We start from the raw sequence: 14,307 nt of genomic DNA on the forward strand, positions 1-14,307 counted from the left end.
ATTTCCCCCCCCCCCCCCCACTGTTACTCACACCTTCTTGTCAACTGTTGGAAATGGGCCATCCTGATTATCACTACAAACGTTTTTTTTCTCCTGCTAATAACAACCCACCTTAACTGATTACTCTCGTTACAGTTACTATGGCAACACCCATTTTTTTATGTCATCTGTGTCTATATATCTTCCTACTGTATTTTCCACTGCATGCATCCAATGAAGTGGGTTTTAGCCCATGAAAGCTTATGCTCAAATAAATTTGTTAGTCTCTAAAGTGCCACAAGTACTCCTCATTCTTTTTGCTGATACAGACTAACATGGCTACCACTCTGAAACCTGAATATTGTTGTGATTTTTGCTGTAAGAGACCATCTATCACAAAGACAAGCTTGCCTGGGTGGCAAGATAGACTGGAGTGCCCAATGTGACGGTCTGTGACTCCAGGATAAGGCTGTTATAGAGCTTGTGGAGTTCACTCTTGTTACTTGGTTGGTGAAACCTAATTATGGAACATACAACCAATTTAGGGTTTGTGCCCTACTTCTTGACAGTCTGCCCGGAGCCAGGCATGCACAGACATGAGCCAGTTGAGGTAGCCTGACATGGTTCTTGGCCCTACACTATTTAACATTTTTATCAATGACCTGGAACAAAATTATCACTGACAAAGTTTGCAGGTGACACAAACATTTGGGGAAATATAAATAATAAAAAGGGCTGGTCACATATACTGAATTGGTTGGTAAGCTGGATGCAAGCAATGTGTGTTTCAATTCCAAATAGGAATGTATATACCTAGGAACAAAGAACATAAGCCACATCTACAAGATGGGTGACTCTACTGGGAAGCAGCGACTCTGAGAACGATTGGGGGATTATGGGGGGATAATCAGCTGAACGGGCGCTTCCTGTGCGAGGCTATGGCCAAAAGGGTTAACACAACCCTTGGATGCACTAACAGGGGAATTTCAAGCAGGAGTAGAGAGGTTTTATTACCTCTGTATTTGGCATTGGTGGTACCCCTACGGAAATACTGTGTCCATTTCTAATGTCCTCATTTCAAGAAAGATATCAATAAATTAGAGAGGGTTCAAAGAAAAGCCATGAGGATGGTTAAAGGATTGGAAAACATGCCTTATAGTGATAGACTCTAGCTCAACCTATTCAGTTTCTCACAGAGAAAGTTAAGGGTGACTTGATCACAGTTTATAAGTACCTACATGGGGAATAGAAATTTGATAATACAGGGCTCTTCAGCTTAACTGACAAAGGTACAAGATCCAGTGGCTGGAAGTTGAAGTTAGACAATTTCAGACTGGAAACGAAGGTGGCAAATTTTTGATAGTGAGAGTAATTAATCATTGGAACAATTTACCAGTGGTCATGGTGGATTCTCTATCACTGACTATTTTAAAATCAAGATTGGATGTTTTTCTAAAATAGATGCTGTAGTTCAAACAGGAAGTATTTTGGGGCAGTTCTCTGGCCTGTGTTAGGAGATCAGACTAGATGATAATAGTGGTCCCTTCTGGCCTTAGAATCTAGGACTCCTCACTAGCCCATTCGATCTTACAGGCTTGTGCCCCTGCATCACTACCCTGCACTTTCTCTTGCATGTATCGGTGCAAAGGATCCCTTTCCATCACTCCCCTCTGAGTATATTCCTAGCCTATGCATCCCAACCTCCTCCAGTCTGTCCCCATTCCAGGCAGCAACTCCTCCAGCCTGATCCCACAGTGCAGGACCCAGAAACAGCATCCCCTTCCCACCCAATATGGCACTTCCTCATGCAGTACCCACACCCACCATCCTCCACCTCCCATACAGCTGCATGTGGGGATGGATGGAGCATCCACATCAACTGCCCACCATCTCAGCTCCAGCTCCATCCATCCCTACATACAGCATCTACATCAACTGCCCACCTTCTCAGCTCCCCACACAGTGCCCATACTTAGCATCCCCTCCAGCTCATGTCCTGCGGCTACTATACATAGTTCATGAATCAATCTAATCCTCAGTAAAAGGCAGAGGCTCTCTCTTCTTTATGGAGGCCCCAGAGTCCCCATCTGTCCCTTTGGGGTGTGTCTAGGGCACCCAGGTCAGGAGTGTCTGAGCACCAGTCTCAGTATCTCAGTCCACGGAGAAAGCTGACGCACTGTGCTACCATTGCCCCATGCAGCCCATCACCAAGAGTCCTGGTAGAAGAAAAGTAGTGGGTGCGTTACCTGTATGACAGGGTGTAGCCTGGCCTGCTCTGACTGATTCGAACCAGGAAGCAGCCCAGAGGCTTGTCCATCAGCAAGTTCTCAGCTTCCCTGAAAGCAAAGAGGAAAGATTTTAATCCGAGAGTCAGCAATAAAACCCTGTGCTCTCCCTGTTCTGGAGCCCCCATCCCTTTTTCACATCCTGGTAACACTCCCTCTATGGTGCAGCCAGCATCACTCTCATGCTGTCCGCTTCACTTCAGGCACACTGTGACACTAAGTACCATTCCCAGACCTGAGGAAGAGCTCTGTGTAGCTTGAAAGCTTGTCTCTATCACCAACAGAAGTTGGTCCAATAAAAGATCTCTCACCCACAATGTCTCTGAGACAAGACAGTCAGGGAATACAGTGTGGGCTTTTGGAGGAAACTGGTTGCTCTCTCCTGGGACTGACAAAGGAGTCAGAGAGATAGAGCTGAAATAGCTGGTGAATTGCTCTGGATTGACCATAATGGACCATGTTTTAACCTTTATTTCTGTATGCTAATATAAGGACTTCCAATGCTGTGTTCCAGTTGACTAATACATCCTCCTCTGTTTTGAAAAGACTGTTTGGTGTCACTTCAAGCACTTGCTTGTGTGCATTAGTCCCTGAAGAGTGTCCAAGTTGTTATCAGGAGTCTGTTTCAATTGGGTTTGCTGAACAGAGCTCACAGCGTTAAACCGAGGCTCAGTCTAGGAGGCAGTGAAGCTGCAGAGGCTAGCCTGAAGGGAGGGTGGGACTCCTTGGGGGTCTGGCACACTGAAGGGGACTGCTTAAAGGCTGGGCTATAGCAAAGATCCTGTGGATCTGTGACAACAGTATTGTCGTATTGAACTCCACACACAGAGTTAAAATCACCTCCCTACTCCTGTCTCTACACATCCCAGGATCCCTTTTAGCCACAGCATCACATTGGGAGCTCATGTTCAATTGCTGGTGCCCTATGACCTCTAAATCCTTTACAGAGTCACTGCTTCCCAGGACACAGTCCCTCATTCTGTAGGTACAGCCTGCATTCCTTGATCCTAGATGTATAACTTTGCATTTAATTATATTAAAATTAGGATTGTTAAGCGATTAAAAAAATGAATCACAATTAATTGTGCAATTAATCACGCAGTTAAACAATAATAGAATATCATTTATTTAAATATTTTTGGATGTTTTCTACATTTTCAAATATAATTGATGTCAGTTACAACACAGAATACAAAGTGTACAGTGCTCACTTCATATTTATTGTTTATTACAAATATTTGCAATGTAACAAACAAGAGAAATAGTATTTTTCAATTCACCAAATACAAGTACTGTTGTGCAATCTCTTTATCATGAAAGTTGAACTTACAAATATAGAATTATGTACAAAAAAAACCCTGCATTCAAAAATAAAACAATGTAAAACTTTAGAGCCTACAAGTCCAATCAGTCTCACTTCTTGTTCAGCCAATCACTCAGACAAACATGATTGTTTACATTTGCAGGAGATAATGCTGCCTGCTTCTTGTTTTCAATGTCACCTAAAAGTGAGAAAAGGCATTCGCATAGCACTGTTGTAGCTGGCGTCACAAGATATTTACATGCCGGATGTACTAAAGATTCATATGTCCATTGATGCTTCAACCATCATTCCATAGGGCATGCGTCCATGCTGATGATGGGTTCTGCTCGATAATGATCCAGAGCAGTGTGGACCGACACATGTTCATTTTCATCATCTGGGTCAGATGCCACCAGCAAAAGGCTGATTTTCTTTTTTGGTGGTTTGGGTTCTGTAGTTTCCGCATCAGAGTGTTGCTCTTTTAAGACTTCTGAAAGCATGTTCCACACTTCGTCCCTCTCAGATTTTGGAAGGCACTTCAGATTCTTAAATCTTGGGTCGAGGACTGTAACTATCTTTAGAAATTTCACATTTGTATCTTCTTTGCATTTTGTCAAATTTGCAATGAAAGTGTTCTTAAAACGAACATGTGCTGGGTCATCATCCGTCTCTGCTATAACATGAATTATATGGCAGAATGCAGGTAAAACAGAGCAGTAGACATACAATTCTCTCCTAAGGAGTTCAGTCACAAATTTAATTAACGCATTATTTTTTTAATGAGCGTCATTATTGTGGACACATGTCCTCTGGAATGATGGCTGAAGCATGAAGAGGCATATGAATCTTTAGCGCATCTGGCACATAAATATCTTGCGATGCCAGCTACAACAGTGCCATGGAAATGCCTGTTCTCATTTTCAGATGACACTGTAATTAAGAAGTGGGCAGCGTTATCTCCCATAAATGTAAACTTTTTAGCGTTTGGCTGAACAAGAAGTAGGACTGAGTGGACTTGTAGGCTCTAAAGTTTTACATTGTTTCGTTTTTGAGTGCAGTTATGTAACAAAAAAAAAAACCTACATTTGAAAGTTGCACTTTCATGATAAAGAGATTGCTCTACAGAACTTGTATGAGATGAATTAAAAATACTATTTCTTTTGTTTATCATATTTACAGTGCAAATATTTGTAATAAAAAATAATATAAAGTGAGCACTGGACATTTTGTATTCTGTGCTGTAATTGAAATCGATATATTTGAAAATGTAGAAAATCATCCAAAAATATTTAATACATTTCAATTAGTATTCTATTGTTGAACAGTGCGATTAATCACGATTAATTTTTTCAATCACGATTAATTTTTTTGAGTTAATCGCGTGAGTTAATTACGATTGACAGCCCTAATTAGAACACTTTTATTCTAAATGGGCCCAGCTTACCAAGCAGTACAAATCTACATGGCTGTCCTGTCCTCATCAACATTTACCATTCATCAATCTTTGGGATAAAAATCAGATAAAAACCTTCAGTTGCTGTCACCCTGGATTGGAACTAGTGACCTAGAAGTAAAAGGCCCTGTACCCCACTCCCAGCTCCATAAATCAGCCAATCCCCCTGACGGGTCTGGATGGGAATCAGTGCTCTAGAGTGGAAAGGCCATGTGTCCTATTCCCAGCTACCCAAGAAACCAGTCCATGCTATCTCCAGGGACCCCAACCCCCACTCTCATACAGACTCTCCCTAAGGACATGCCAGTCTCTGCCTGCACAGCCCAGCCCCCTTGGTATGCTGCAAGCCCCTAGGGTTCTCACCTCCTGCTGATCATCCCATGCAGCCAGCCAGGAAAGGCCCCATCATCCTGCATAACCTTCCAGGCCTGTGTCTCTCTGAACCAGCGGAGAGTTGCTCCCCTCTTGATTTGCCTCATTTCTTCCTCTTCTCCTGTCTGCCCCTTTGTCCCCAGCACAGGGCAGGGCCTGGAGCGCAAAAAATTATCAAAGGGAGTCGACTGAAAACAGGAAAGAGAGAGAAAAAAGGAAGGTGGGTGTGAGAGTGATAGATTCCTAGGCCAGAAGGGACTACTGTGATCATCTAGTCTGCGCTCCTGTATAACACAGGCCACATACCTCTCTCAAAATAATTCATAGAGCATAACTTCTGGCCGCCACTTCCCACAGCTCCCATTGGCCGGGAACAGTGAACCGCAGCTGCTGGGAGTTACGGGGGCCATGCCTGTGGACGGTCAACGTAAACAAAATGTCTCACGGCCCACCAGCGGATTACCCTGATGGGCCACGTGCCGAAGGTCTAGCTTCAACTTCCAGCCACTGGATCAGTCTGCTAGACTGAAGAGCCCATTATTAAATATTTGTTTCCTGTGTAGATACTTCTAGGCTAATCAAGTCAACCCTTCACCTTCTCTGTGTTAAGCTAAGTAGATTGACCTCCTTGAGTCTATCACTATAAGGCGAGTTTTCTATTCTCATGGTTCTTCTCTGAACCCTTCTCTAATTTATCAATCTCCTTCTTGAATGGTGAGCACCCAGAACTGGACACAGGATCCCAGCAGACGTTGCACAAGTGCCAAATAGAAAGATAAATAAACCTCTCTACTCCTACTTGAGACTCCCCTGTTTATGTATCCAAGCACCCACTTGATGATGATTCTGTTTACCATTACATTTTGTGTTAGCCAGTTTTTAACCTATTTAATGTGTGCCATGTTAATTTTATATCCTCCTAGTTTTTTTAAATCAAAATGTTGTGAAATATCAAGTCAAACGCACTGCAGAAATTTACATGTATTACATCAATACTAGTAGCTTTATCAAATAAACTTATAATCTCATCTAAGAAGATACCAGGTTAGTTTGACCGGATCTATTTTCCATAAACCCATGTTGATTTGCATTAATTGCATTACCCTCCTTTAATTATTTATTAATCGAGTCCTGGGGCACTGCATCCGAGGGTGCTAAAGGAGTTGACGGATGTGATTGCAGAGCCATTGGCCATTATCTTTGAAAACTCATGGCAATCGGGGGAGGTCCCGGATGACTGGAAAAAGGCTAATGTAGTGCCCATCTTTAAAAAAGGGAAGGAGGAAGATCTGGGGAACTACAGGCCAGTCAGCCTCACCTCAGTCCCTGGAAAAATCATAGAGCAGGTCCTCAAGGAATCAATTTTAAAGCACTTAGAGGAGAGGAAAGTGATCAGGAACAGTCAGCACGGATTCACCAAGGGCAAGTCATGCCTGACTAACCTAATTGCCTTCTATGATGAGATAACTGGCTCTGTGGATGAGCGGAAAGCAGTGGACATGTTATTCCTTGACTTTAGCAAAGCTTTTGATACGCCAGCAAGTTAAAGAAGTATGGGATGGATGAATGGACTATAAGGTGGATAGAAAGCTGGCTAGATCGTCAGGCTCAACGGGTAGTTATCAATGGCTCCATGTCTAGTTGGCAGCCGGTATCAAGCGGAGTGCCCCAAGGGTAGGTCCTGGGGCCGATTTTGTTCAATATCTTCATTAATGACCTGGAGGATGGCATGGACTGCACCCTCAGCAAGTTTGCAGGTGACACTAAACTGGGAGGAGTGGTAGATACGCTGGAAGGTTGGGATAGGATACAGGGGGACCTAGACAAATTAGAGGATTGGGCCAAAAGAAATCTGATGAGGTTCAACAAGGACAAGTGCAGAGTCCTGCACTTAGGACGGAAGAATCCCATGCACTGCTACAGACTAGGGACCAAATGGCTAGGCAGCAGTTCTGCAGAAAAGGACCTAGGGGTTACAGTGGACGAGAAGCTGAATATGAGTCGACAGTGTGCCCTTGTTGCCAAGAAGGCTAACGGGATTTTGGACTGTATAAGGAGGAGCATTCCAGCAGATCGAGGGACGTGATCATTCCCCTTTATTCGACATTGGTGAGGCCTCATCTGGAGTAGTGTGTCCAGTTTTGGGTCCCACACTACAAGAAGGATGTGGAAAAATTGGAAAGAGTCCAGCGGAGGGCAACAAAAATGATTAGGGGGCTGGAGCACATGACTTATGAGGAGAGGCTGAGGGAACTGGGATTGTTTAGTCTGCAGAAGAGAAGAATGAAGGGGGATTTGATAGCTGCTTTCAACTACCTGAAAGGGGGTTCCAAAGAGGATGGATCTAGACTGTTCTCAGTGGTAGCAAATGACCGAACAAGGAGTAATGGTCTCAAGTTGCAGTGGGGGAGGTTTAGGTTGGCTATTAGGAAAAACTTTTTCACTAGGAGGGTGGTGAAGCACTGGAATGGGTTACCTAGGGAGGTGGAGGAATCGCCTTCTGTCATAGACATACAGCTAAGGGTAACATAAAATCCCTCCTTTACCTGTAAGGGGTTAAGAAGCTCAAATAACCTGGTTGGCACCTAACCAAAAGGACCAATAATGGAAGAAGATATTTTCAAATCTGTGGGGGGAGGTTTTGTTTTGTGCTCTCTTTTGTTGTTCTCTCTGGGACAGAGAGGGACCAGGGCAGGAAAAACCATCTCCTAAAACCCTACCTGAAATAAGCATCCAAGGGTATGTCTACTCTACAGGATTAATCCGAATTTAGATAATTCGAATTTGGGAAACAGATTGTATAAATTCGATTGTGCGCGGCCACACTAAGCACATTAATTCGGTTTTTAACCACATTAATTCGGTGGTGTGCGGCCACACTACCCCATTAATTTTAACCACATTAATTCAGTGGTGTGCGGCCACACTAACCCTAATTCGAATTAACAAAATCGATTTTGGCGCTACTCCGCTCGTCGAGGTGGAGTACAGAAATCGATTTAAAGCGCCCTTTAATTCGAACTAAATGGCTCTGTTGTGTGGACGGGTGAAGGGTTAATTCGAATTAACGCTGCTAAATCCGAATTAATCCCGTAGTGTAGACCAGGCCCAAGAGTACAAAAATTGTAAGTAATAGCAAGGAAATGCGTTAGCTTATCTTTTGTTTTAGCTTGTGAATTTTCCCTGTGCTAAGAGGGAGGTTTATTCCTGTTTTTTGTAACTTTGAAGTTTTGCTTAGAGGGGAATCCTCTGTGTTTTACATCTTATTACCCTGTAAAATTACCTTCCATCCTGATTTTACAGAGGTGCTTCTTTTACTTTTTTTCTTTATAATAAAGTTCTGCTTTTAAGAACCAGATTGGTTTTTAGTTTCCTAAAAACTCAAGGGTCTGGTCTGTGCTAACCTTGTTTACCTATTTGGTTAGTATATTATTCTCAAGCCTCCCCAGGAAAGGGGGTGAAGGGGCTTGGGGGGATTTTTTGGGAAAACAGGAACTCCAAGTAGTCCTTTTCCTGAATCTTTGTCTAACTCACTTGGTGGTGGCAGTGATACCGTCCAAGGACAAGGAAGAATTTGTGCCTTGGGGAAGTTTTAACCTAAGCTGGTAGAAATAAGCTAAGGGGGTCTTTCATGCAGGTCCCCACATCTGTACCCTACGTTCAGAGTGGGGAGGGAACCCTGACACCTTCCTTAGAGCTTTTTAAGCCCTGGCTGGGACGATTTAGTTTGGGATTGGTCCTGCTTTGAGCAGGGGGTTGGACTAGATGACCTCCTGAGGTCCCTTCCAACCCTGATAGTCTATGATTCTGTCTCAGTTGCTTCATTATCTTGTCCAAGATCGATGTCAGATTGACGAGCCTATGATTACTCGTGTCATCCCATTTACCCTTTTTACAAACTGGTACAACACTAGCTTCCTTCCAGTCTCCTGGAACTTCCTCAGTGCTCCAAGACTTATCGAAAATTAACAGTGGAGGCAGCAGCAAGAGGTGGGGGACACTTACAGTAAGCTCCTTTGAAGATATCACAGACGATCTCACTCAAGTCTGCGCCCTAGGGGAGACCAGACAGGAACCTCATCCAACTTTCACTTTCAGTTCTCCCAAGACCAAGCCCTGCCCAAGGTTTTACCAGGATTGGTTTATTTAAACTCACAATATTGGGCATGAACTCCTCTTTATTCCTGGTTACATGGATGAGGAGCGTGGTTCTCCCTGGATCACATGTACGGGATGTGCAGATGGGAGGGCTCAAGATCACATGTTGGGATGTCCCTGGGTATCTGACCCTAGGCAAAGCCAACATTATTACCTCTGTGAGTTTGCTGCGAGGGCGTGGTACTGGTGGCTGTGTCAGAGAATCAGCTCCAGGCTGAGAACGTGGGAGGGGCTGAGGACGTCTCCTCCGTGGCACAGGGACTGGCGAGGCAACTATTCATGCAGTGAGAGGAGGGAACAAATGGCATTAGGAACCCCCAGAGAATGATTCATCCCACCCAGGAATGGAGCATGTGGGTACAATACCATCACACCCAAAGGTACCATGGGGAAAGTTCTGCCTCTCCAGTAGGCAGCATGGCAGCTGCAAGACAAGGGACTCCCAGGAACATCAATCCATGGAGCTTGGAACTTTCCCATCCCACCTGAGCCTTGCTATGGAGCATGGAAAGGAGTGAGAAGGGGTAGGGTCCCTGCTCTGCTGCCACCTCCTGCTCCATGCTCTAAGGAAAAAAATCCAGCTCTGAGTGGGTGATGGCATGAAGCCATCCCCTGCTGCATTAGCAGAAGAGGCTGGGTGAGGCCAGGGTGCCTTTCCCATCCCAGCCCAAGGCACGTGGGATTTCACAGCTCAGTTCCCAGCCTCTATGGGAAAGAGCCTCCATTTCCAAGTGGAGATGGGGCCTGTCCTGAGGCAAATGCTGGAGGAGAGTTTCACAGAGGCAGGTGTATCGTCCCCTCTAACTACCCACCACTCAGGTGTGGCATAGAAGAGAGTGTGGTCTGAGGGGTCAGCTACAACTAGGGAATAAGGCAGTCAGACCCAGTAGGGTCTGTGGTGGCTGGACACAGCCACTAAGGGCCCGTCTTCACTACCCGCCGGACCGGCGGGTAGCAATCGATCTATTGGGGATCGACTTATCGCGTCTAGTGAAGACGCGATAAAATCGATCCCTGATCGCTCTGCTGTCGACTCCGGAAATCCACCATGGCAAGAGGCGGAAGCGGAGTCGACGGCGGCGCGGCTGCCGTCGACTCGCCGCCGTCCTCACAGCCAGGTAAGTTGACCTAAAATACACAACTTCAGCTACGCTATTCACGTAGCTGAAGTTGCGTATCTTAGGTCGACCCCCCACCCCCCGTAGTGTAGACCTAGCCTAAGTGAGCATCCAGGGATTTGGGGCACGGAGGTATTGATGGAAGGAGGTGGTGTCAGTGACTTACTCTGGGCCTGGGACTCCAGTTCCAGTTGCCTGTTGCTCTCTCTCTCTGCTTCCTCCTGCAGGCGCTTCTCTCGGGCTCTGAGCTCAACCACCAGCTCCTGGTAAATCTTCCTACAGCAGAATCTCTTGTAAGCTGCTCAGAGAGAAGCTACAGTTAGAGCAGAGACTCCACTGGAACAGCAAGGAACAAGGGCCGGGCAAGAGCAGCATCCTGTAGTACCTGTGTGTCCAATACAGAGTCATACCAGAGAGACTGTGCAGAGAGAAGGCTCTACCATGTCTCTCACCAGCGCACCTATTGCTCATGATCCCATTGTTCTGCCAGGGACAGCAGCCAGGCTAGTAGGGCAGTGGTCACCTGGATCATACGCTACTGTCCTTCCCTGAGAGGATAATGACATTTTCTGGTCTGCCCTTCTGCTTGCGCTTCTCTCCAGCTTCCCATGACTTCTTACAATTCATCCCATCATTATAAGAAGCTCATTAACCACTTCCCTGGACATCCACTTTACAGCAAGACCAGCAAGCTTGCACCTGCTCTGCTCTCCCACATATGCCCCTTCCTGTCCACACTACCCGCCTGATTCGGCGGGTAGAGATTGATCTTCTGGGATCGATTTATCACGTCTCATCTGGACGCGATAAATTGATCCCAGAAGCACTCCCCCGTCGACTGCGGAACTCCTGCTCGCCGAGAGGAGGAAGCGCTGTCGACGGGGGAGCTTGCCTGCACCGTGTGGACCCGCAGTAAGTAAACTTAGTTCGATCTAGGAAACGTCGACTTCAGCTACGCTATTCTCGTAGCTGAAGTTGCGTTTCCTAGATCGATCCCCCGCCCCAGTGTGGACCAGCCCTTAGACTGCTTTCCTGCTTGCTGAAGACTCTGAGAAGGAGTTGAGCGTTTGTTGTTCACACCACGAACACAAAGGGTTTGAGGTGCCGTAGAGATGGAGCCTGATCAGGTTTTTCTGTCTCCACTGCCCTGGAATGCTATCAAGGGATCTTCTGGGATGAGAGAGGGGTTGGGGAAGGACTCCCGCCTGTGCTCCTTGCCCTGATATGCTCTCTGCGTTGGAGGAGACCCTCCTGCCCCAATACTCACTCTTCTGGATGATTACTGCTGCCTTTTCCAAGCGGTCCATGCTCTTTGCCAGCAGCTCCTGGTGCCAGTACTTAAAAAAGAGGCGGGACTTCCTGTGGGGATGGGAGAGAATGCCAAGGCAATAGTAAGATATAGGACTCATTTCAGACCCCATCCCATCACTAGAACAGGCCCCTGGTACATAAAGGTGGCAGTTATTGCAGAGAGCTAGTTCCCACTCCACACACGCGCACAATACAGCTCAGACCCATCATGCTCAGTCCAGACCCATGTGCAGCAGCCCACACCTACCCACATCTCCAGCCTTTCAGCTCTGTACTCCGCAAAATCTCCAAGCAGCTAAGAAAGGAGGAGAAAAAAAAATTAGTCAAAAGTCCCCTTCTACTTAGTGCAGCCAGAGACAGGCAACCCTTTGTACTGCATTGCACCCCTTGTGAAAGCTGGCTCCCAAATGGTAGATCTCACAGAATCACAGCTGGTGCAGGGATTATGGTGGGGCTTGTTAGCAAACGCATACCCAGCCCTTGCCTCAGGAGGGTGATTCCCCCAGTGACTAGGCTCCTGGCCCTTCCTCCTGGGGGAGATTCCCACAGATAAAGATCTCATTGTCAGAAGTTTTTTCCTTGTTGAATTTCCTAGTTCTGAGAAGTTCTCAAATCCCAGTGGATAAGTGCAGAACATGAATCCGGGTAGAGCACAACTACACATTATACGATCAAAAGGCTAGTCTACACTAAAATCGCTAGGGCGGTGCAGCTGTGCCGATGCACTGCACTGTTGTAGCGTGCTAGTGCAGACACTCTATGCCATTGATCAATATAACTTACATCATTCAGGGGGGTGGGTTTCCACACCCTTGAGCAACTTAAGTTATACCGAAGTAAGCATTAGTGTTTACAAGCCCTCAGTTTCCTCTAACTACACCTAGTTACATTCCTTGAACACCCTTAAATAATCTCTCCCTCTGTGGCAGTTACACTCTTCATACATTTGTATCTGAATGGATTACTCCAGATATGGCATAGAGAAGAGCTCTTCCCTTCCCGCTCTGCAAATGCTGCCACTAAAGTCACATAGATGCTCCTTGCTGCCATTTTGCAGGGCAAACTTACGTCCGAGGCGAAAGAGCTGGTTCCATACCAGTTTAGACCATGGTCCAGCTTGCCCAGTATTTGGCCCATACCAAAGCTTCATGGGGAGTGTACTGAACAAGTCATTTATGGAGTGATCCACCCCTGCATTCCACTCCCAGCTTCTAGTAGTCAGAGGTTGCTCTGAGCATGGGGCTGCATCCCTAATCATCTTGTCTAATATAGCATTTCATGGACCTAACCCCCATGAACTTATCCAGTTCTTTTTTTAACCCGGTTATACTTTTGGTCATCACAACATTCCATGACAATGAGTTCCACAGGTTACCTGTGCACTGTGTGAAAAAGGACTTCCTCTTTTTTGTATTAAACCTGCCCTCTATTAATTTAATTGGTGACCCGTTTTTTGTATTGTGTTAAAGGGTAAATAACCTTTCTCTAGTCATTTTTTCCACTCATTCATGACTTTATAGACGTCTATTGTATCTCCCCTTAGTCGTCTCTTTTCTACGTTGAACGATCTAATATTTTAGATCCTTGTATGGAAGCTGCTCCATACCCTTGATCATCTTTGTTGCCCTTCTCTGAACCTTTTCGAGATGGGGAAACCAGAACTGGACACAGTAAGACAGGTGTGGGCACATCATAGATTTATGTAGAGGCATGAGGATATTTTCTGTCCCTTTCCTAATAGTTCCTAACATACTGTTAAGCATTTTGACCCCTGCTGCTACACACAGTGCAGAAGTTTTCTGAGAACTATCCACAGTGCCTCCAAGATCTCTTTCTTCAGTGGTAACAGCTAATTTTAAATCCATCATTGTGTAAGTATAGTTGGGATTATTTTTTCCAATGTAGATTACTTTGCACTTATCAATGTTGAATTTCATCTGCCATTTTGTTGTCCAGTCACCAACTTTTATGGGATTCCTCTGTAACTCATTGCAGTCAGCTTTGGACTTAGCTACTTTGAGTAATTTTGTATCAGCTGCAAACTTTGCCACTTCACTGTTCACCCCCTTTTCCAGATCATTAATGAATATGTACCTCTCCTCAGTCTCTCCCAGCCAGTGCCTGCTGTGTAAACATCTATCTTTTAGGTTACTTCTCTCTCACATGCAGTAATGTGCGTGTTTCTAGGTGGAAACATGCTGTATTACCTGCCCATCTCCCCCTCTAGAGCCTTTGTATCATCTCTATCCTCACTTGAGTTTGCAATTCCTCTAGGGTTACCATATTTCAACAATCCAAAAAGAGGACAGGGGGTGCCGCCCTAGCCCC

The 14,307-nt window shown here is 45.5% G+C and overlaps 1 protein-coding gene across 1 annotated transcript in view; it reads right to left on the reverse strand.

Moving 5' to 3' along the window:
- LOC112111355 (myosin-IIIb-like) overlaps positions 1-14,307 on the reverse strand; it is a 91,019-nt gene that overhangs the window by 18,206 nt on the left and 58,506 nt on the right. Inside the window, exons 8-13 of the mRNA XM_026658267.1 lie at positions 12,227-12,274; positions 11,936-12,027; positions 10,835-10,966; positions 9,705-9,823; positions 5,384-5,580; positions 2,226-2,315 (exon numbers count right to left, since the gene is read on the reverse strand). Of these exons, the coding sequence (XP_026514052.1) occupies positions 2,226-2,315; positions 5,384-5,580; positions 9,705-9,823; positions 10,835-10,966; positions 11,936-12,027; positions 12,227-12,274 (678 nt within the window). The remainder of the gene's footprint in view (positions 1-2,225; positions 2,316-5,383; positions 5,581-9,704; positions 9,824-10,834; positions 10,967-11,935; positions 12,028-12,226; positions 12,275-14,307) is intronic.

Source organism: Terrapene carolina, unplaced genomic scaffold (genome assembly GCF_002925995.2).
Source record: "Terrapene carolina triunguis isolate 2854851 unplaced genomic scaffold, T_m_triunguis-2.0 Scaffold422, whole genome shotgun sequence".
NCBI lineage: Eukaryota > Metazoa > Chordata > Testudines > Emydidae > Terrapene > Terrapene triunguis.